This window comes from Temnothorax curvispinosus, unplaced genomic scaffold, assembly GCF_003070985.1.
Source record: "Temnothorax curvispinosus isolate PA1 unplaced genomic scaffold, ASM307098v1 QBEX01006646.1, whole genome shotgun sequence".
Lineage (NCBI taxonomy): Eukaryota > Metazoa > Arthropoda > Insecta > Hymenoptera > Formicidae > Temnothorax > Temnothorax curvispinosus.
Window position 1 is genome coordinate 475,465 of NW_020216426.1, and position 23,179 is coordinate 498,643.

At 36.6% G+C, this 23,179-nt stretch overlaps 5 protein-coding genes across 7 annotated transcripts in view; 1 reads left to right on the forward strand and 4 right to left on the reverse strand.

Moving 5' to 3' along the window:
- Positions 1 to 2,540, reverse strand: part of LOC112456084 — a 34,307-nt gene extending 31,767 nt beyond the window's left edge. Inside the window, exon 1 of the mRNA XM_025018388.1 lies at positions 1,749 to 2,540. The gene's annotated coding sequence lies outside the window, so the exon portion shown is untranslated. The remainder of the gene's footprint in view (positions 1 to 1,748) is intronic.
- A 3,003-nt stretch (positions 2,541 to 5,543) lies between these two features.
- Positions 5,544 to 7,621, reverse strand: LOC112456085. Of its 2 annotated transcripts, none has more exons than XM_025018390.1 (3): positions 6,376 to 7,621; positions 5,799 to 5,885; positions 5,544 to 5,731 (listed from the first exon to the last, which is right to left on the reverse strand). In XM_025018390.1, the coding sequence occupies exons 1-3, from the start codon at positions 7,432 to 7,434 to the stop codon at positions 5,705 to 5,707; spliced, it is 1,173 nt and encodes a 390-aa protein (XP_024874158.1). In that variant the 5' UTR covers positions 7,435 to 7,621; the 3' UTR covers positions 5,544 to 5,704. The 2 variants fall into 2 exon arrangements, with proteins under 2 accessions (XP_024874158.1, XP_024874157.1); XM_025018389.1 differs by having other exon boundaries at positions 5,544 to 5,735.
- A 1,544-nt stretch (positions 7,622 to 9,165) lies between these two features.
- LOC112456086 lies at positions 9,166 to 11,271 on the reverse strand. The gene is made up of 3 exons (XM_025018391.1): positions 10,044 to 11,271; positions 9,529 to 9,615; positions 9,166 to 9,461 (listed from the first exon to the last, which is right to left on the reverse strand). Exons 1-3 carry the CDS (start codon positions 11,100 to 11,102, stop codon positions 9,357 to 9,359), a joined length of 1,251 nt encoding a protein of 416 aa, XP_024874159.1. The 5' UTR covers positions 11,103 to 11,271; the 3' UTR covers positions 9,166 to 9,356.
- Positions 11,272 to 15,652: 4,381 nt separating this feature from the next.
- LOC112456080 (structural maintenance of chromosomes protein 5) lies at positions 15,653 to 22,122 on the forward strand. 2 transcript variants are annotated; one of them, XM_025018383.1, is made up of 15 exons: positions 15,653 to 15,708; positions 16,206 to 16,533; positions 16,770 to 17,108; positions 17,208 to 17,336; positions 18,431 to 18,638; positions 18,907 to 19,038; positions 19,128 to 19,652; positions 19,729 to 19,858; positions 19,962 to 20,208; positions 20,295 to 20,702; positions 20,791 to 21,018; positions 21,098 to 21,277; positions 21,366 to 21,461; positions 21,529 to 21,675; positions 22,038 to 22,122. In XM_025018383.1, exons 1-14 carry the CDS (start codon positions 15,653 to 15,655, stop codon positions 21,661 to 21,663), a joined length of 3,141 nt encoding a protein of 1,046 aa, XP_024874151.1. In that variant the 3' UTR covers positions 21,664 to 21,675; positions 22,038 to 22,122. The 2 variants fall into 2 exon arrangements, with proteins under 2 accessions (XP_024874151.1, XP_024874150.1); XM_025018382.1 differs by lacking the exon at positions 22,038 to 22,122 and having other exon boundaries at positions 21,529 to 21,732.
- Positions 21,836 to 22,985, reverse strand: LOC112456082 (small lysine-rich protein 1). The gene is made up of 2 exons (XM_025018387.1): positions 22,430 to 22,985; positions 21,836 to 22,335 (listed from the first exon to the last, which is right to left on the reverse strand). The coding sequence occupies exon 2, from the start codon at positions 22,317 to 22,319 to the stop codon at positions 22,050 to 22,052; it is 270 nt and encodes an 89-aa protein (XP_024874155.1). The 5' UTR covers positions 22,320 to 22,335; positions 22,430 to 22,985; the 3' UTR covers positions 21,836 to 22,049.
- Between the last annotated feature and the right edge of the window lie 194 nt (positions 22,986 to 23,179).

The following is a 23,179-nucleotide window of genomic DNA, read 5'->3' on the forward strand; positions in this document are numbered from 1 at the left end:
GAAAATTAAAAATAAAGAACAGTTACTTTCTAATTTTAATTTTTTCAACTACATACACTGTTAAATTCGTAGGGTCAAATTATACTCAATTTGAGTCATTTTTAACCATTCCTATAGGTCACCATTGCTCCTACTCAATGTATCGTTAATTTAACTAAACCAAAGGAGTTAAAATAATACTATTTTGTTTTAAAATAATAAATTTCGACACACATAGTAATTGAAAATAACAAAATGTTATCTAACTCAAGGTATTGGTTTAAATTTCGTCCTTTAACAGTGTATTATTGTTTGAAATACAAAAAAGCGGAATTAGACTTTAATATAATTAGTATTTAATTATAACAGCAAGGGCAATATATGCCGCAAGTAAAGAAATTACATTTCCCTTCAGAGCAATATTATCAAATGGAAAAACGGTCAACTTTGAAGAGAACAATTTTATTATGTACAAGAATGCGGCTGGAGTCAATGATATATGAGAAACACTCGTCGCGTATTGTCGACAAGACCAGACGACTCATTGTCGCGTTCATAAATTCTTGTTAGTCTCTGCTAACACCGTGTAATAACTCAAAGACGCTATTGCGCGGTCGAGCGCGTCTAACGGAAACGTCACGTCTATCGCGCGTCGCGTATACTCTGCAAAAAGTTCACTGACTTCCGCCGCGCGCGGATTCGCGCGTGAAGCCTCAATTAAACTTTTCGCGGCGCGACCCGATTTTTTTATTATAATCATTTACTCTATTTATACCGGGCGTTTTAATGATATTTTTAATTTATTTGCTTTTGGTTTATATTATCTGAGCTTGTTATCCATCTTGAGTTATTTATATTCTCCTCGGCTGTATCAAGAAAAAATTTTCTTGGATTATTTTTAAGCCGATTTATAAATGTATTTTTCGTTATGTCTAGAATTATGATTCGTATAGAAATCCCGTGATAATGAATTTTTTGCTGAAAGCAAGACTTGAAATTTCCCATACATTAGGGCGGGTGATCGTCGTGACTTCTATATGAGTTTAGACGAGTCACACACTTATTTATGACGAGAGACAGTGCCCTAACAATTCCACAAAGTGCGCCAAATGCTTTACCCACATTTCTTGGCACGTCGTCTCGATTAGGATTGGTGATACAAGAGTCGCGCCGACGTAAATATAGCACAAACCCAATCTTCCATTTCATTGTCCGTGTCGTCGGTTTCTTAATAAGAGTGACTTTTAAATATAAGGGAGTTGTTTTAGAATATTATTATATATTATTACTCCACAAACGAAAGTGCAGTTTGCAATATTTCGCAAAGTTTAAGATAAGCGACGAATTCACTTAACAATATATTAACAGAGGATATAATAGTTGACAAGAAACAACCTTGTTAAAGACATCAACTTAGAAGTAAATAATTACCGGAATTAAATGAAGAGATAAAACGCGAAATTGTGACAATGACGATGATCGAAAATTTCGAAAGCGCCGGCAATTGACTTCTCATTAAAGTGATAATTTTAATTACCGTTTGCTGCGTAAAAAAAAAACAATTTTTTCGTGCGTAGTTACGTGTGACAACATTTTACTAGATAAAATACCGGACGATAACTTAAGCTCTCGGACGTCGTCGAAGTAATATCAACTTAGATACAAGAAACCAACCATTTTAACAGGAATTTCTCAGGTTGCGGCGCATGCTGTGGGAAGCGTCGCGTCTCATGCGAGGCGAATAGAGGAAAGCTATGCCGATAACTTACTTTGTCGAACGGGAATCGGTCTCAAGAGGCGCCCTTGCGCCTCTCTCTAAGTACAGCCGCGGCGTGCGGCGTAGATCGATGGCGCGCGGCGCTCTCTCACGCGCGGGGAATTAAAATCGCTGCATCCCACTCGCGCCGATGATGGCACGTCGATTACGTGATTCGCTTGTTTATATCCCAGACCTCGTCGCCGTGCTTGGCTACTGCGAGTACGAGGAAAGCCCGTGACACGATGACAGCGGCATCGGAGATCCGCAGGCAAGGCCACACTTTTACATGGATTCCCAGATCGCACGGAGCGTTCATCCGCGAACTTGCACTGGAGTTCCACGCGGCGAGCTCGCCGCCTCTTTTGTACTTTATATTCGTAGCATATACAAGAGAGAGAAAGAGAGAAAGAGAGAGAGTTCGATACGCTCGTCAATTCCTCGCAATGTCCACTAACGAGCGTAGAGATCGCGCGTTCGTCCGCGCGCGCGAGCCGTCAATTTCGCTCCAGCACTTTAAACTTTAAACTCCTCTTTATTATTTTTTTTTTTTATCAGACGTCTGCGTTTCTTCGGGGCACTTTGGCTTTCCGTCACTCGCATCAAAGAGTACGACGTCGCTCAGCTGAGAGAAGAATCCGCTGCAGCTGCTGTTTTCCGAATAGCGGCTCCGATTCACGAGTGGTATATTCGGTGCGCGGACGGACGGTGCGCGCAAGAGCAACACTCCTGGACGTTCACTCGGCGCGGCGGTTGGCGCGGCACTGACAATTGCGTATCGGTCAGAGGCGCCGTGGCGATGAGACAGGATCGCGAAATCGCATGATCGCCTACGCGCGCGCTGCACCACGCTCCACGCTGCACGGCCGCGCGATGTTCCTCTCTCCCTCTCTCTCTCTCCCTCCCCCTTTTTTTACCTCTTTCTCCGCAGCCCCGCCGCCAGAATTAGACAAAAGAACGGAATTCCGGTCTGTCTGAAAGAATCGCGGCGAGTACACGCACGCTTATGCGTAAGATCTCGTTTCGCGTGATGCGCGAACGATCAATACGGATGCGGTTATTGCAGTTATCGCGCCGAGAATTTGCGTAGATGCGCGCATCCGCGCGCTAGATGCGCGCCATGTGCGCCGCCGCGCAGCACGTGGCCGTCGTCACGGTTTCACGTAGAATTATACGGTGCACACAGAGCGTATCCTAGATCGAACGAGTCTTTCCTCGATGGATTCTTTGACGAAATTGGAAATGATCTTTCTTCGACACAAATATCAGGAGAGGCTATCGTTTATCGCAAGTTCACCTCTTTCTGTCAACTAAAAGTGGCGAGAGAGTTTAGGGGATTTTGTATAAAGAGCACTGTTAGGTATGCAGCGCTGTTCCACTTTCTTGATTCACGCGTTTCTTATCAAGATCGCGCACAAATAATTCATAGCTCGAGCGATTAATAGAAAATTATAATAATGATAGATTATAGGTATGTTAACATCGGAGGCAAAATGTTCCGTCCAAGTTTATTTGTCGTTGCGTTATATGTACAACGTTAACGAAAACTTCCTGCATTTTACTACTTACTATCTAGTTATGTAGCTCTATACTATATAGCTATTTGACTCTATCTGGAGTGCTATTCTGTACTCGTCCACCGATGATTGTCGGTGTCGATAACGTTCCGTACCGACGTTTGTCGACCGGAGCTATTCTCGACAACTTCTCACGGATGTACGCCGTTTAAAATTAACAATAAGCGCCAGTCGTAGTCGACAATTCTATCGAGGGGTCCCTCACCTATCGATATCGCTTGACCGACGCATACAGATGAGATTATTATTGGTTTGTGCGATTGTGTCGGTTAAACTTACAACATTTTTCCATTTTTTCCATTTTTTTTCCATTGAATACAAAATAGCACTCCTCTGTTGGTCTGTTGACATTTCAGTTTTTACCCACGTCATTTTTCTACGGAACTTATTTGCATCTGTTGCATAATTGCAGCCTCATTCAGTTTGCGCCGAAATATATTCGGCTGGACCCGGACTGATGTCCAGTCGAGATAAATAGCGCGTCGCGTCGCTCGGTGCCAAAATAATTTACTCATGCAGCACTACGTTCGTCGATACTCGATTTCGTTGCTTTTTGGGGTCTAGACGAAACAAAAAGAAAGTACGGGAGTAAGAAGTAAAGGGAGTAAAAGAGTGCACAGCAGTGACCCGCAGAAAAATTGTTCCCAAGTACTTGGGCGGCTGTCGCGCGTGCGATAAACAATATGTCGTTTGCTTGCCGTGACCCGAGCCTCGCGTCGCGGCATTAAAGTCCGATTGAAATCATTAACGCATTTAGCCTTTTAGTCTAAATTAACCTTTGCGTCTATATATGGACGATAATATCTATCCGTTAGGCAGAGCGTTATCGACACCGACAATCATCGGTGGGCGAGTACAGAATCGCGCTTCAGATTGAGCCAAATAGCTAGTAAGTAGTAAAATGCAGGAAGTTTTCGTTAACTGCGCGATAATACGCAGTCGAGCGTTAACCTTGACAATAGATCGCGATCCGGCTACACCCCGCAACATATCTCCGCGCTGAATAAAAACTCAGGTTCGTGGCCGACGCCGGCAAATCGCTATTAAAGAATACAAACTGCTGCAGACGTGACGTATATTCCTTATTGCACCTATAATAACTCATAGTAAATTTTTTGTTCCATACGCGTTTCCACGAGCTCATTTTAACACTAAAATGTCTACTTCAATCAGCCGTCGTTGACAAAGATATTGCAGGCGGTATCTTCTCTCCTTTTTACAAATACCAGATAGCGAACGTCGAATCGACGAAGGCGATAAATCTTTATTGCTTTAAAATACGAAAAGACACATTTACGCTGTAAAAAAAATTCAAGGACTTACGAATTTACGATTTAGCAATAGCAAATGTGACAAACAGGGTCAAAAGTCACTTCCGTGGGTCACTCGCTGGCGATAAAGACGAGGATTTCGCGAAGGAAAAGCCTAAAAATTACGTGCATACGTTGCAGCTTGTAGCGCAATCCATTCTCCTGCAGTGCGAAATGTCGAGATGTAATTTTAGACCTCGAAGAGAATTGCATTTATCGCTGAATTTCCGTGCTGATATCGCCGTCCATGTGGCGTCAATGAAACGAAAATTTAATTGCTCTTTTATTCATATCTGTGTTACTGGACTGCTGCTGGTCATCGTAGAATGATGTACGATACGTTGTCGGAGATGAAACTTGAAATATTAATTATATTTTTACATATCAGAAATTAATTTGCAATATTACGTATATGTATGTTTAGATGTCAGAAATGAATTCCAAATCGTATAGATTAACGAAATAAAATTTAACACTGCGCGGACACCGTAGGCCTTTTAAGGTAAGTCGATTTTTCATTTATGATTCCCACGGGAATGGGAAAAAAAGAATTGCAACAGTTCTGGCCTATGTAAGTATAGAAACTACTTATTTGAAGTCTTAAAGATGATACATGAATTTTTATAGATTTTTTTTGTAACACAGTAACGTTTTCAAAAACCCTTTAGACTTAAAAGTCTCAGGGTGTCCGGGTGAATGCTCTAAAAACACGGTGTCCGCACAGTGTTAATTTTAAAATGCAAGGATAATTAAAAGAGCTTAGATTACGTAATATAATGAATCCAAAGCGATATTTTCTTCAGAAATGTTTTATTATATCACACACTGCACTTAAACAAATAAAATGTATTAAAAGTATATTTTTATAGATTGTTAAATAATTTTTATGTGATAAAACGTTTATTAACAACACATCAATATCAGGCGATAATAACTCGTAATAGATAAAAAGAGTATTTTGATATCTAAAAACGGGTTTCTTTATTTAATTACGTATATGTTTTATAATTAGACTATCTGGGTAATATTGGTTGACGGCTGCTGTCCGCAAGATTTCGATGTGACCATGAATTGTATTAAAATCAATAGATATGTGGTGATGCTACCCACTATCTGCAAGAAAAATCACAAAGTAAATAATATGTTTGTAATTAATGTAAATGATCGATTGCTTACCGCGGTAAGAAGCGTCGCGTCCACAGAGAGACCTTTCGCGCAGAATGTATTTTCGCGATGCAATATTTGCAAGGAAAACAGTTGCAACTGCAACGTTTATAGAATAACTAACTGATAGATTCAATGTTTAAAAATGTCACACAGAACATTTCCGTAGAAATAAATTAAATTATTATTAATATTATTCGCATGAATTAATGTATCAGTAATCGAATTGGTAAAGACGCTCGGGTAGGGTCTCTATAGTAAGGAGATCCAGGTTCGAACTCTGGCTTGGGTGTTATTTTTCGCAACATATCCTATATTCCGTATTTCCATATCTATTTATTTCTGTATTTTGAAGTTTTGTATTAAAATCGGTGTTGTTAAATTGATTATCAATTTTATGCGATTGTATATAATAGTATACTATTCTAGCTTTAGTTTGAGACTGTGTTTCAAGATCGATAGTAGTGGCGCGTGATTTGCTAAAGTGAAAAAATGTTCATTAATTCACGCGAATAATTGTTCACTTATATATGAAATGATTATTAATTAAATAATTAAAAATTAATTAAATTATTGTATTTTTTACTACCTCATCTTTGATCTGCTTATCGCTGGTGTTGATAAGCACGTCGTGAACAGTGGTGCCGATCTGCAAGGCCTGGTCCTTGCCGGTATCGCAAGCCCACGCCATAAACGCTATTTTTATAGAATAATATCCTACGGCCGTGATGTAGTACGCGTACCAGATCTGTTTCTCCAGTTCGATAATGCCCACGCCCTCCTTCCACTGCACTATGTAGAAGTACAAACTGAAAGTAATTTCAGCGAAAGTCATGACTATGGTAGCGAGAAGTTGCAGACTGAAGATCGAGTTCAGCATCTGCACGGTATCGCTGACCATCAGATGCCGCTTCTTCAGGGCTTTGAGTTCCATTAGCAGAAACGGATTTCTCTGCTCGTGGTACACCCGTCTGAGGAGATGCGGCTCGTCGCTCACCACGAGCTCTCGCAGATTCATCAGATTGTCATTGATTCGTTTAAAACAGGCCTTTAGTACACAAACGCAGTTCATGTACAACATATCCATCTGAAACACCAGCAGGGTGAGGTATAGTGCTAAAACCTTGAACAAGGTCTCAGTGTATGTATCGGAGTAACAATTGATCGCCTGTCCAAGTAGGAAGAAGAAACCAAAGACGTCCTTGGCATGAATCAGCCTGGATATCTTCTGATACGATTCCGGGGGAACTCTCGTGGAGATCTCCATCATGGTCTGGAGCAAACGCATTCGCGGCTTGCTGAGAATGTACGTGATGACCGCTATGAAACAACTGAGTGCTAAATAGCAATTACACTGAAGGGCTCCAGGTATGCCCGCAAACTTTATCGTCGAGGAAACGTCGACCTGGTAGAGTACCACCAGTCCGTAAGAGCTGAAGATGCCTATAACGATGGTCGACGCGACGTAGCGCGGCTTGGACATCTCGAAGGCCGAAGCGGTGATCTTGTACGGGAATATTCCAAGAACGCGGGAGAAAATGAAGCAAGGATACATCAAGGATTGAAAATCCGTCGCGCGGAACGGCCGCCATTTTTTCCGCACTTTACCCTTGGCTTGTTCTTTCAACTTCGGCGACGGACTAAACATGATCAGCGCGGTGTCATGGGAGAGCAACGATCTAGATCGCAGATTGCATTCTGTAAATTATCAATCGCATTATCGGTGCACTTTGGCATTGAAGCGAGCGCGATCGCGAGAGCCTCTTCTCTAAGCGTACAGAGTTCGTCTTGCCACGATAAAAATGCCGAGCACGGGCCCCTCTTCGTCGTCTAAACCCGGCGAGTTCAAGTTTAAAACTGCCAGCAGTTGCTGCGTAGCGAAACAGGACCATTTGTTAGCCGTGAAGTAACCATGGTGTTCTTCGATCGGTCACTTGGCACCCCTGGGATGCAGCGCATAAACTATAAAGTAATAATGTGTAATTGCCGCGGCGTATACAACCCATCATCTTGCGCATCTAGGTCACGCGCAAGGCGAATCATGTGTGCATACACGAAACAGGAAGCATCAGCTGCGCAGTATCTACACGTGGATAATAACTCTCAAAGATCCGTTAATAACGACGGCGCATTAAATATTGCACTCTAATTGTTTATTCATTTTATCTCGATAACAAGGTTGGCATCCAAAAGTCATTTTTTTATATGTGATTATATTGTGACATATTGTTATTTATTCGTTTATTTTTAATAACTAAAAAATATCGATATGCGTCTATTATTTTGATCGAACACATATTGTCATCGATATTTACTTTTCGGGTTTAATCTGTAGGCGATCGTGAACTACAAATCATTTTCGCAAGTCTCTTGAGATATAATACGTTGAACACAATTGTATATTACGCATTAAATTGTTCCGCTGCTCGCTTTTTGAGAAACATTGATATTGTGAAAAGCGTATGCGTAACAAATGTAATGTTGATAAACCAACTTATGATGCAAGGACAATGCTATTATCTAGATTAGAATTAATCGACATATTTCTCTGACTGATGAAATTTTCAGGTATGAGGTCGGTAGGCAACAAATTATTCCAAGATGGCCTTTTGTATTTAGTGACAATAAAAAGGAATTAGGGGGTGGCGAACGTTATCATTATGATAATGCGTCGATCGCATTCCGTCTCAACGAAACCTCATCAAATTATCGTTGATAAACGAAGCTCGAAATGCAAACATACCGCCAACGAGCTTGAGTTATTTCCACGTTGGTTGAAAGTTAAACATTATGTCCATTGTCGATATGATGGCGTTCGTACTTCCAATGGAGGATGATGTATACGCTCACGCGTGCGATAACAATTAAAGTAAAATAAAGAATTAAAATTGCAGTAGATAGGACTGATCGATTAGACAGAATTGATCGAATGATCACTAACATATTCTAAATAATTATACATTTAAGATATTCAAAGTTTTATATCATATATCCTTTCACTTACGAATTCTTTGATCAATTAAGAGTCGATTTTCTTGATGAAATTGTCGAGGCGTTCAAATTGATCAAAGAATTCATAGATGAAAGAAAAGATATCTCTTTCAGATCAAAGGGGTAATCATAGAACCAGGCACAACTAATTTATTTTATTCTTTATTTTGTTCTATTTTGTGGTTGACTACCTCTTATATTATTTTTTTACGAATTATTTATGTGTTATTTTTTACTTTCATATATTTCCGTTTTATCTAGAATCTGGATTATGAAAGATTAATAAATGTAATTGCTAAAATGTCTCGTTGCAGAAGTAATTGCTTGATTTTTATTTATTCAATATACAAATGTAAAAAAAGCTTGAAGATAAATCGTTTTTTAGCGTACCTCTGCAAGAAGTTAATTCCCCACTTTTACATTTAACATATATTGAGAGTTGTGTTGAATTGGTCTCGGTTTGTGCTATATACATTGTGCTAGAATTTTAAAACCATAATATGAAAAATACGTTGAAAATTGAAAAAAAAACCGTATTTTGATATCTAAAAACGGCTTTTTTTATTTGATGTTTTATAATTAGACTATCTGCGTAATATTGGTTGATGGCTGCTGTCCGCAAGATTTCGATGTGACCATGAATTGTATTAAAATTAATAGATACGTGGTGATGCTACCCACTATCTGCAAGAAAAATCACAAAGTAAATAATATGTTTGTAATTAATTAAGGTAAATGATCGATTGCTTACCGCAGTAAGAAGCGTCGCGTCCACAGCGAGACCTTTCGCGCAGAATGTATTTTCGCGATGCAATATTTGCAAGGAAAACAGTTGCAACTGCAACGTTAGAAATCGGTTAGTGAATAACCGATAGATTCATTGTATAAAAATGTCACAAAGAACATTTTTGTAAAAATAAATTAAATTATTATTAATATTCGCGTGAATTATCATTAGTCAAATTAGTAAAGATGCTCGGGTGGTAAGGAGGTCCAGGTTCGAACTTTGTCTTGGGTGTTATTTTTCACAACATATCCTATATATATATATTCCGTATTTTCATATCCTATATTTCTGTATTTTGAAGATTCGTATAATTATGTGATTGTACTATTCTAACTTTAGTTTGAGACTGTGTTTCAAGATCAATAGTATCGGCGCGTGGTTTGCTAAAGCTGAAGCAAAGAAATAATTCACGCGAATAATTGTTCATTTATATATAAAATTATTATTAATTAAATAATTAATTAAATTTTATTTACTACCTCATCTTTAATTTGTTTATCGCTGGTGTTGATAAGCACGTCGTGAACAGTGGTGCCGATCTGCAAGGCCTGGTCTTTGCCGGTATCGCAAGCCCACGCTATAAACGCTATTTTTATAGAATAATATCCTACGGACGTGATGTAGTACGCGTACCAGATCTGTTTCTCTACTTCGATAATGGCTACGTCCTCCTTCCACTGCACTATGTAGAAGTACAAACTGAAAGTAATTTCAGCAAAAGTCATGACTATGGTAGCGAGAAGTTGCAGACTGAAGATCGCGTTCAGCATCTGCACGGTATCGCTGACCATCAGATGCCGCTTCTTCAGGGCTTTGAGCTCCATTAGCAGAAACGGATTTCTCTGCTCGTGGTACACCCGTCTGAGGAGATGCGGCTCGTCGCTCACCACGAGCTCTCGCAGATTCATCAGATTGTCATTGATTCGTTTAAAACAGGCCTTTAGTACACAAACGCAATTCATGTACAACATATCCATCTGAAATACCAGCAGGGTGAGGTATAGTACTAACACCTTGCACAAGGTCTCGGTGTACGTATCGGAGTAACAATTGATCGCCTGTCCAAGTAGAAAGAAGAAACCAAAGACGTCCTTGGCATGAATCAGCCTGGATATCTTCTGATACGATTCCGGGGGCACTCTCGTGGAGATCTCCATCATGGTCTGGAGCAAACGCATTCGCGGCTTGCTGAAAATGTACGTGATGACCGCTATGAAACAACTGAGTGCTAAATAGCAATTACACTGAAGGGCTCCAGGTATGCCCGTAAACTTCATCGTCGAGGAAACGTCGACCTCGTAGAGTACCACCAGTCCGTAACCGCTGACGATGCCTATAACGATGGTCGACTCGACGTAGCGCGGCTTGGACATCTCGAAGGCCGAAGCGTTGATCTTGTACGGGAATATTCCGAGAACGCGGGAGAAAATGAAGCAAGGATACATCAAGGATTGAAAGTCCGTCGCGCGGAACGGCCGCCATTTTTTCTGCACTTTACCCTTGGCTTGTCCTTGCAACTTCGGCGACGGACTAAACATGATCAGCGCGGTGTCATGAGAGAACAATGATTTAAATCGTAGATTGCATTCTAAAAATTATCAATCTCATTATCGGTGCACTTCGGCATTGATGCGAGCGCGATCGCGAGAGCCTTTTCTCTAAGCGTACAGAGTTCGTCTTGCCACGGTAAAAATGCCGATCACGGGTCTCTCTTCGTCGTCTAAACCCGGCGAGTTCAAGTTTAAAACTGTCAGCAGTTGCTGCGTAGCTAGACAGGACCATTTGTTAACCGCGGAGTAACCATGGTGTTCTTCGATCGGTCACTTGTCATACCTGGGATGCAGCGTCTAAACTATAAAGTAATAATGTGTATTTGTTGCGGCGTATACAACCCATCATCTTGCGCATCTCGGTCGCGCGCAATCATATGTGCACACGCGAAACAGGAAGCATCAGCTGCGCAGTATCTACACGTGAATATATACGTGGATAATAACTCTCAGAGATCCGTCAATAATAACCGCACATTAAATATTGCATTCTAATTGTTCGTTCTATTCCGTTAACAAGGTTGACATTCGAGAGGCATTTTTTTATATGTGATCATATTGTGACATATTGTTATTTATTCGTTTATTCGTATATCGATAGGCATCTGTTATTTTGATCGAACACATATTGTCATCGATATTTACTTTTCGGGCTCTGTAGGCGAACTACAAATTATTTCTGCGAGTCTTTTGAGGTATATAATACAATAATACATTGAACACAATTTTATATTACGCATTAAATTGTTCCACTGCTCGCCTTTTGAGAAACACTGATATTGTGAAAGGCATATGCGTAACAAATGTAATGTTGAAACTAACTTATGACGCAAGGACAATGCTATTATCTAGATTAGAATTAATCGACATATTTCTCTGACTGATGAAATTTTTAACAGGTATGACATAGTCGGTAGACAACAAATTATTCCAAGATGGCTGATCTTTGTATTTTAGCGATAATAAAGGGATAAGGGGGTGGCGAACGATGCCGTACGTTGTCATTATGATAATGCGTCGACCGCATTACGTCTCAACGAAACCTCATCAAATTATCGTTGATAAACGAAGCTCGAAATGCAAACATACCGCCAACGAGCTTGAGTTGTTTCCACGTTGTTTGAAAGTTAAACATTATGTCCATTGTCGACATGATGGCGTTCGTACTTCCGATGGAGGATGATGTATACGCCCACGCTTGCAAAAACAATTAAAGTAAAATAAAAAATTGAAATTTTCTAATTGCATTAAGTAGGACTGATCGATTAGACAGAATGATCGAAAAAATCGCCAACATATTCTAAATAGTTATACATTTAAGATATTCTAAGTTTTATATATCGTGTATCCTTTTACTAACGAATTCTTTGATCAATTACGAGTCGATTTTCTTGATGAAATTGTCGAGGCGTTCAAAATTGATCAAAGAATTCATAGATGAGAGAAAAGATATTTCTTTCAGATCAAAGGGGTAATCATAGACCAGATGCAACTTTATTCTTGTGCTTGACTACTTCTTATATTATTTTTTTACAAATTAATTATATATGTTATTTTTTACTTTCGTATTTTTCCGTTTTATCTATAATCCAGAAAATAAACGAAAATAGACAACTAGATAGGTGAAGTAATTGGAGTATAAAAAATTAATAAATGTAATCGAAATGTCTTGTTGCGCAAGTAACTGCTTGATTTTTATTTGTTCAATATGCAAATGTAAAAAAAGCGCAAATATAAATCGCTTTTTAGGCTCCATTTATACATGTATTCGTGTAATGCTTGCGACAGTTGTTCTATGTTTTTGAAATATAAAAGCTAAACGCATTTATTTGAGAGCACGCCCCATTAGATTGGAAACTTACTCAGCATAAATAAATATTCATGCATAAATAAATATTTATGCTATTTATATATTTGTATATGAATATTTTCCATACAATGTGACAGATTTATTTATGCGCGAAATTTTAGCGGACATTTCATGTAATTCTGTTTGGCTCGGTACGTTTGTCGTTTTGAAACACGCTTTAAACATTTTTACGTATTCGCATACAACGCTTCATAAAATAGCATATTTATTGGTTGCCTTTATACTGCAAACGATAATAATCATACTGAGGTATATATAACAAAAAGCATTTATACTCATGCATAAAAATGCAGCACGTGGTGCTTATGCAAAGTCCTTGAAAGTCTATCTAGAAAAAAAACGTTGAGATATATATATATCTACATAACAACATAACTTTAACTTATCAGCCGAGAATTTATAATAAAATTATTATTATGAAACGGATCAGAACATTCAAAGCTGCAACACAGTTTTTTAAACTATGTATATAAATTGAGGTATAACATATTAAGATATTCTCTTAAAATATATCTTCATATATTTTTATACACGAAATTATACAGCTCGAGAAATCAACGAGATAGTAATATCACAGAATATATAGAATTGTTGAAAAAATTAGAATGCTATTAAACACATTCTTGGGATTTTACATAATTTTTCAAATTTATTCCAATAAAATAATAAAATTTTTCATCAAAACAAATGAAAAAAAATTGTTTATGAATAAAAGAACTTCTCATTTTTCCAGATTCTTTAGGGTCGATTCAGACACAGCCGTGCCGTACCCGTACCGTATCCGTATCGTTAACATTAGACAAGGATGGAGACAATAGGAATCCTTGTCCAATGTTTCTGTCCGTGATACGGTACGGGTACAGCACGGCTGTGTCTGAATCAACCTTTATAGTTTCGCGTCCGTCTCAAATCGTCTGCAAAACTAACAATCTCAACGTAAGAAGAGGAATTTTTTGAGATATTCTGCCTGTTTCATACTGGAAACGCTCAAGCATAATTAATACAGAGAGATATTTTTCAATATTTTACCGTATGATCAGATACATATGTAAGTAAGAGGCGATAATAAAAGATCATATTAATATAAAGCCAGAAGACAAATTTTTGAAGACAAATGAGTTTGATAAATCACTTTTATACGTCATATTATACCTGATTAATTTTTAAAGCAATTGAGAAATTATAAAAAATTTATAGACACTAATTTTCAAGCGTTATGTTGATATTTTGAACTGTGAAGTGAAGGTCAATAAGCACGATATATCTAGAAATGCGTAAACCGGAGGTAAAAAGCATTGAAACAAGTAATATATATATATATATTTATATATGTATATGTATATGTATATGTATATGTATATGTATATGTACATGTATATGTATATGTATATGTATATGTATATGTATATGTATATGCTGAAGTATTATATATTCATACAGCTACATAGAGTGTTTGGTAATAAGTGTAACATCGCTCGTGAGTAGATCTAGAATGAGTTAAATTAAATATAAAAGTCAGCTACTATTTTGTGATTGTCGCAATAATTATTGAGATATTAAATAGTTAACTCTCCGTGCGCGCGCGCGCAAACACACACACGTGGGTCTACAGCGTCCAAGCCAGAATCTGCTCGTACTGATGAGCGATCTCGATTCAATTTTCAGAAAATCAATCTTTTTTTGTCCAAAACTGATTTGTTTAAATCGATTGTTTTAATCCGATTTTATTAGTAAATCGATTCTAGTTATTTCGATTTAAGATCAATTCAAAAATCGATTTTTTTTCCCCTAAAAGATCGCCCATGGCCATCACCATCTGCTTGTAACTGTAAAACTGGTGAGTCTGGCTCCTTTCTCTAAAAAAACTAAGTGGGAAAAGGGATTTAAGGGTTCAAAGCCGTTACGAAAGATCACTATACTTATATCACCGAATTCTCGAGCAAGTTAGATCTCGCACAAACGTCCCACGTGGAGACCCACGTGCACTGAACTCAACTAAAGAAAACCTTTTTTTGTAACAATTTTTGCTAATTAATTATTTATGATAAATGTTGTTTTTGGTCAAAACCATCCCCTTAAAAGATTTTGACGAATTGTTGCATCTCTATTTAGTTATTTTCAAAAACTGGAATTTATTGGACGGCGGACCCTCCTGAATAATTCAACTTTTTTTTTAACATTTTCCTTTGAAGTAAAAAACTTTATAAAAGGAATTTTTCTTCTGTAAATTGCAAATTTGTAAAGAAATGTATTTTTTCCTTTATTTTTAGTCAAAGTTCATCAACCCTACGTTTTTTCTGGTACCTTCTCAGGGTACACGTGGACCTGTCAAAAATTCACAAATTAACTCACGAGCGATATTACATCTTTGTCAGACACCCTGTACATGTACAGTTCAGGTTTCAGAAGTGTCGCTACTGGCTCTGCCCTCCCTCCTCCACGTCCACGGAACGGAGACCACGCGTTGGCGTTTGTTTGGCGGTGGCGGTTGGCGCGTGTTCCCGTACATGTGAAATGAATAACAGTGCGAAATGGATAGTGGAAAAACGGTTATCTCGTCTGCTTAGCTAATGCTTCCATTGTTACCGATGTAACTTTATTTATTGCGCTTATAATATTTGCATCCTTTGCGTACGAATACAACGTTATTGAGACTTAACCTATCAACATGAACGACAACGTCGAGAACGGAATCATCACCCATATATATATGGAGAATTTTGTGTGAGTGAAGAATATATTAATTCTTACGGTGATTCTAAAGCCGTGATCTTAACCGGTTTTTTTCAGTTTTTTTCTTAGCACTAATCTTTTAATTGGCTTTATAGAAATGCAAAATTCTTGTCTAGAATTAAAGTACGCATCAAAATCTAGGTCATGGTGGTCGAATTTATGTGTGGTGGTCTCGTCACGTATAACAAAAAATATTAATTTTTTTTTGTTTTTGATATAAATTCGATTACCATGACCTAGATTTTGATGCGTACTTTAATTCTAGACAAGAATTTTGCATTTCTATAAAGCCAATTAAAAGATTAGTGCTAAGGAAAAAACCGGTTAGGATCACGGCTTTAGGATCACTTTAATCCATGTGAGATTACCACGCATCCGAAACATTTAATATATTGTTTTATCTTGTTATTACATTCCATTACATTATTGAACATTTTTATCATATAAATCACAAATTGGTGTATATTTCCAATATCCTCTTTTAACAGAACTTATGACAAAGCGACAGTGACCCCTGGAAGATATCTCAATGTTATCATTGGACCTAATGGTTCCGGCAAGTCCACCGTCGTCGCCGCTATAGTTCTCGGTCTAGGAGGCAAGCCGAGTATCATTGGGCGGGCCCTTCACATAGGAGAATACGTGAAGTATGGGCGTGATACAGCAAAAATAGAAATTCATCTAAAAAACAACTCCAAACGAGATTCTATAGTGACTAGAACATTTACCAAGGATGGAAAGTCGACGTGGATGATTAATAGCACTCCGACAAGTGCAAAAAGTGTACAGGAATTCACGGCCAAGCTTAATATTCAGGTACACATCTTGCATTTATATTTTTTGCTCGTCTTAGAAGGCTCAAGGTTGAATTTACTTGAATACCTTCAATCATCTGTTAAACTTGACGTAAAATTTTTTAACTTTTATTATAATCTTTTGTTATTTGCTGGGAAAAGACCTGCAAGTCTCTTAAAAGACATAGAATTGCCCTGGCTTATATTTATCTAGTTTCTAAATCAAATGTATCATTAATGATTTTATTATTTTTGCAGGTTGACAATCTTTGTCAGTTTTTGCCACAAGATAAGGTACAAGATTTTTCAAAAATGGATGCTCAAGCATTGTTAGAAAATACAGAAAGATCTGTCGGAGATCCAAAGCTTCTTGAGTATCATCTACAATTGAAAGAACAAAGAGCCAATTTCAAGAAACTAGAGGTCGATGTAGGCAAAACAAAAAAGTTATTGGAATCCAAAACTCAGAGGCGTGATGGGCTACAACAAACTGTTGCGACGATAAAAGAGAAAAAAATGATGAAGAATAAGATTCTGGCGTTGCAACAAAAAAAGGCATGGATGCTCTACGATCACATGCGAAGGAAATTAGTGGAGGTAAATAAAAATTAATTTGTAATGTAAAACATTAAGTGACATTTTTCTTTATTGTTACCTTTTTTTTTACTGTTGATGTCTTTGTATATGTTTGTATAGTCAAAGAAAACCAGAGATACAGCAGTAAAAGAAATGCAAGCAATAGACGCAGACCTAAAACCGTTAAATGAGAAGATTGAGAAATTGAAGTCGGATATGACAACGTTAAAAGCTTCTTTAAAAAATCACGTGAGTATAATATAATGTAAAAAGAAACCGTTACTCAAGAAATTGATTTATTGCACAGTACAACAAAATCCGTACTTTTTAAATTAATTTTTTATTAATTATTAGGTTTCATTAGTGGATTATGATAGGTAGATGCCTTCGTAGCACACCAGTACTAACCGTTCGTTTCCATTACATTAAATTTTTTTTTAATTTGGAGGTTGGCCACTTCAAACCATTTTTATTGACCAAATTCAGCTTTATTTTAAAATAACAAAAATTTATTGATTTTGAACACTTATTTTAAAGTAATGAAATAATATTTTGCGAAAGAATTGTGGTAAGAAATAGTTAAAAATTTATTTTTTTCTTAGCTCATGGCAATTCAACATCGTCGTTCTCAATCAGGAACCAGTACAAGTCAACTAGCATAAAATTCAGTTTTTTCTTTTATATCGTATCTCCATAGACTTGGCTACTTGATGAAATCTCTCTTCTTGTTTATCTGATTCTGGAGGTAGGTAATTGCTGTTCGAAATAATCTAACAAGGAAACCTCGCAAACCTAAAAATTCTAAGTTTGGATGAAACTTTACACACATGTAGAGGGAAGAGAATAAATAGACGAATTTAGAAATTTTTAGTTGCGACTCAAAAACGATTCCTAGAGGAGTGAAACCACTCATATGTAGAGCTGCTTTTTGCTTTTACATATAAGATATAGGTTTCACCCCTTAAAATCATTTTTAGGCCGCAATTAAAAATTTCTAAATTCGTTTATTTACTCTCTTCCCCTCCTTTATTTGTAAAGTTTCATAAAAATCAGAATTTTCGGGTTTGCGAAGTTTCTTTGTTAAATTATTTCGAACAGCAATTACTCACAAAATCAGATGAGCAAAGAGAGAGATTTCACTAAGTAGCCAAGCCTGGAAACACAATATAAAGGGAAAAAAAACGGGATTCTACGTTGGCTGACTTAATGTAATGGAAACGAACGGTTGATACTAGTGTACTACGGAGGCACCCATCTATTATAAGGCTATTTACTGTGTTGTCAATTGATATATATTATATTGACGCATATTACATTAACAATCTGAAATTGTATATTTTCAGAACAATAAAGTTCAGGCTAAGAATACGAAATTAAGAAACATTATGAATGATATTCTTAGCTGTGAAAACAAGATCAAGGAAGCTGAGAATATTTGTTCTCGAAACATCCAAGCGGAACAAACTCGAGATCAAGACATTAAGCTTGCGCAACAGCAGAAATCCAAGCTTGAGAACGACTTCTCTCTCATGATTGAAGAGATTGGGTCAGGTTTGTAATTAATGATTTAATTTAACCTTAATGAATAGTAATAATAAAGTGTGTATTAGTTTATCGTTCCCAAAGCTAATTACTTTTCCTGAAATACATTTCGCAACTTTTTTTATGTACAAACGTTGAATTTTCTAATCAACTTATAAACCAAGGCATATGCGGAATGAAGGTCGGGTTCGAACGTAGAACTCACTATGAGTCGACCACTTTCGCATAGAGCAAATGTCACATCCCACAATAATACAGTATTTGTCATGTATTTCAGAGGAAAGTTTAACGACGCAATTGCAAAATATAGCAACTAATATGGAGGAGCATAGAAAAAAAGTTAATAAGCTTACCAGTAAAAGAGACACATCAAAGCACGAAGACGATAACATTAGCCGTGACATTAGAGGTATATTTTTACAAATATGCATATTATATTTTTAATTGATTATTATCTTCATCGATTTGTTATTAAATATGCTAATTAAAATTATGCAGCTGTTCAAGCGGAACTCAAGAATTTTGATATTGATGTGAAACGATTGGAACTGTTGAAACAAAGAGATATGAATGCATATAAAGCTGTGCTTTGGTTAAAAGAGAATAAAAACAAGTTTTCAGCGACAGTGCATCAGCCCATGTTGCTCAATATTAACGTAAAAGATGCTTCATTTGCCAAATATTTAGAAAACATTATATCGTTTCGGGATTTAGTTGCATTCACATGCGAGGACAAAAAGGATATGAATCTACTACTGAAGTATTTGAGGGACCAACAGAAACTGCAAGTCAATGTGGTACACTCTGATCCGATGAAAAGAATCTCAATGCAACCGAATATACCGATGGAGAACATTAAGAAGTTTGGCTTTAAGTATTATTTAACAGAGCTTATTGAAGTACCACCATCCATAATGAACTATCTAGTCTCGATGTACCACTTAAACAATATTCCTGTCGGGACTAATGAGATCGAAAATAATACAAATTATATACCTCATAGTTTACACTGTTATTTTAGTGGTGAGTATATTTTTTAGAAATTATATTTCACAAATTTTGGAGAGTTTCCATACATTTAATAAAAATTTTTTTGTAGAAAATAATATATACTCTGTGAGCATATCTAAATATACGCGCGAAGTATCGACCAGAATATCACGGGTCAATGGAAATGGAATGCTATCTATTGTTCTGGATAAGGCTAAATTACAAGATCTTCAAGAACGGTATATTAATTAAGCAAAAATATATAAAAATTATAATGAATTAACATATTAAAATTAATTAATATAAAACATAAAGTTCATTAATATATTAACTATTTCACAGATTACAAAAGTTGCAAGAAATGAAGAGTCAAAAACTGAATCATATTAAAGAGATAGAAGATGAAATAAGTGAGGAAACTAAAGCATTAGAGGAGTATAGAATCAAAAGGAATAAATATCAGCAAAATATTCAGCATATTCAAGCATTAAAAAGTAGAATACACATGGCTGAAAACAAAATTAAGCAGATGGAAATGGCCCGGACGAGTATTGAAAATATTAAAGCAACATGCACCAAAGAGATTAAGGTTTCTTTTTTTTTAACAACATAGCACACTATCTTTAAGAATTTATCTAACAAAATCTACATTTATATTTAACAAATTATTTATAGGCTATTCGAAAGAAACAATTGCAAAAGTATAAGGAATGTAATGCAGTTCTGCGAGAGTGTTTCGATTGCAATACAAGTAATGTAGACCTCAAATTTGCAATAGCATTATTGCAGCAAACTTTAATGACCAAAGAGAATGATGCTGCAGAATTAAAGGATAAATTCACAAAAGCAGAGAGAACATTTAAGCAATGTGATGAAGAATATCAACCCTTAAGGAGAGAAGGTGAAAGACTATATAAGGAAGCATTGGCAACCACAAAAAATCTTAATCCACAAAATAAGGAGTTTAAAGTTTACAATAAAGCCTTTGAAAAATTACCAGTCACCATAGCTGAAATAAATAACGAATTAAATACCGCTCAAGCAAAAGTTTTTTGTATGGCGAAAAATGTGGACACCGAGAATGTAAGTATGGCAATGGGAAATATAATTACCTTCCAGCTATAAATTATTGATACAATGGAGAAATCGAATATTTTATTTATATTTTCAGATACTTCGTGAATATGAAGATATACAAGAAAATATTCACGCTTTAACTGAATTTATTAAAAAAAAGACTGTTGTACTAGAGAAAATGACGGCAGAGATTGAAAACTTAAAGGAAAAATGGTTATATCCATTGGAGCAACTGGTTGAAAAGATAAACTCAAACTTTAGTTCTTACTTTTTCGCGATGGACTGTGCTGGCGAAGTTACACTCTCGCATGGTGAAAATAACGTAAGTGTATACGCATGATATACATGCGAAATGAAGTTCTTCCTTTGTTCTTAATAACACAACAACGATATATTTTCAGCTCGATTTTGACCAATATGGTCTAAAGATCAAGGTAAAATTCCGTGATGCAGACGAATTGCAAGAATTAACAAGGCATTTTCAGAGCGGTGGCGAAAGAACGGTGACTACTGCTATTTACATGATAGCCCTGCAAGAATTATCGCGTGTGCCATTTCGCTGTGTGGATGAAATTAATCAGGTTCTTATACATTAATAATAAATTGTATTTATGTAATCTATCATAGTTTTTTTTTTTACAACTTAAATTTTTCTTGGTAATTTATTAGGGCATGGATGCAGTGAACGAAAAACGAGTCTTCGATTTACTTGTAAAAATGACAGGAAGGCCAGGCAGCTCCCAATATTTTTTGCTCACGCCGAAAGTAAGCACAACAATTTATGCGATAATTTTCATTAATTGCATAATTTTCATTAATCTTGTTCTAATAGCTTCTACCTGGATTATCGTACGCTGAGACAGTGACAGTCCATTGCGTCTTTAACGGATCAGTTAAAGCGGATGATGAAGAATTTGAATTCAATGTAGAGGATTACTGCAACTTTCTTGAATCGTCAGCTGATTAATAGACGAAAAAGGCAAAAATTTTAAAGATTGATACCTTGTGCCTAAGTACAAAGACATAGTTTACTAACGTAATTTAGAAGCTTCTCACTGACAATGAGTTATAGAAATTTATTTTTAGTTCTGTGTATACAGTGAGTGTGCTACAAGTTTGAAATTTTATATTTTTATAAAACAGGAGAAAATGGAAATTACAGTTTTAATAATGGTTTTGACATTTTATATTAATATAATGATAATTAAGTAATGCTAAGTGTTGATATAGTTATAAAACAGAACAGATACCATGATAGTTTACTTAGTATGCGTTTTATATAAATAGATATTTGTATTACATTGAAACTGTTTGTAATGTTTTAAAAGTATCTATTTTCAGATGTTCGCGTGACTATTTCTTCCTCTTTCCTTTCTTCTTCTGAGCCTCTGGCCATGGGAAACCTCGGCACTTTAGCACATCCATGATGTTATGGCATGTATAATAAGCATTTTCCATCACCTCCTCGTTGAAGATGTCCATGGCGAATCGTGCTTTCCCGCCGCTTCTTCTCGATTTCTTCGATCCTTTACTTTTGCCGCCATTGCCACCTTTACTACCTTTTCCATTATTTTTTCCATTTGTCTTTGTACCGGCTTTCTTCTTTCCTTTACCCGTTGCCATTGTATTCAATTATTACCTTGAGAAACAAATCAATACCAAGTATTGTGATAATTTATTGATAATGAAAGTTCATCACAGTTGTATGTATAAATTGTTCATTGCTCACTAACCGATATTCGTTTAAATTAATTTCCTTTCACCACATTTTCGTCGCATTCTGCATTTTCGTGATAGAAAGCCAGACTCAAACCGGAATAAATAACGCGTTGCCATATCAACCTGTAACTATTATATCAATAAGTTCATTGATCGCTAAACTAGTTAACGCTCCAGATTAATCGAAAAGGCCATATGAGACAGGATGTTTGCAAGACTTTATGAGAGAGAAACTCGAATGTCGGCTTTTATTTCGTCGTAAACAGGATATTCAGCTGTGGGAGCTTGGTTCTTACGTAATCCATCTTTAAATTTTTCACAGCCACGTGGTATTCCGGATTATTTCATCGAGATTCCAGGGAAAAATCTCGGGATTATTTCAGAAGTTAAACAAGAAAATGTCTTGTGAAAACCATCACACGCAGGAACGTCATTCTTAATTTTCCGTAGTCACACCGGGTCAATTTGACCCGAGCCTCAACTTTGGTCGTAAATATCTTGCGCGTAACTTGAAAAATGGCGGGCATGACGCCCTTTAGCTTAGTTAAAAAAAATTTTTTTTTTTTTTTTTTTTTTTTAACAAATTTTTCGCGAATTTTTTTATATGTTAAAATTTCCTGAGGTTTTTCTTTTTTTATAGCAATCAATTTAGCAATATCGCAAGTGCATTCGAGAATTTTTTCAACCCGATCGGTGGATAAATGGTCAAATGGCGAACGGTCAAAGTTCGTCTCGGGTCAAAATGACCCAGAGTGACTTCCTTG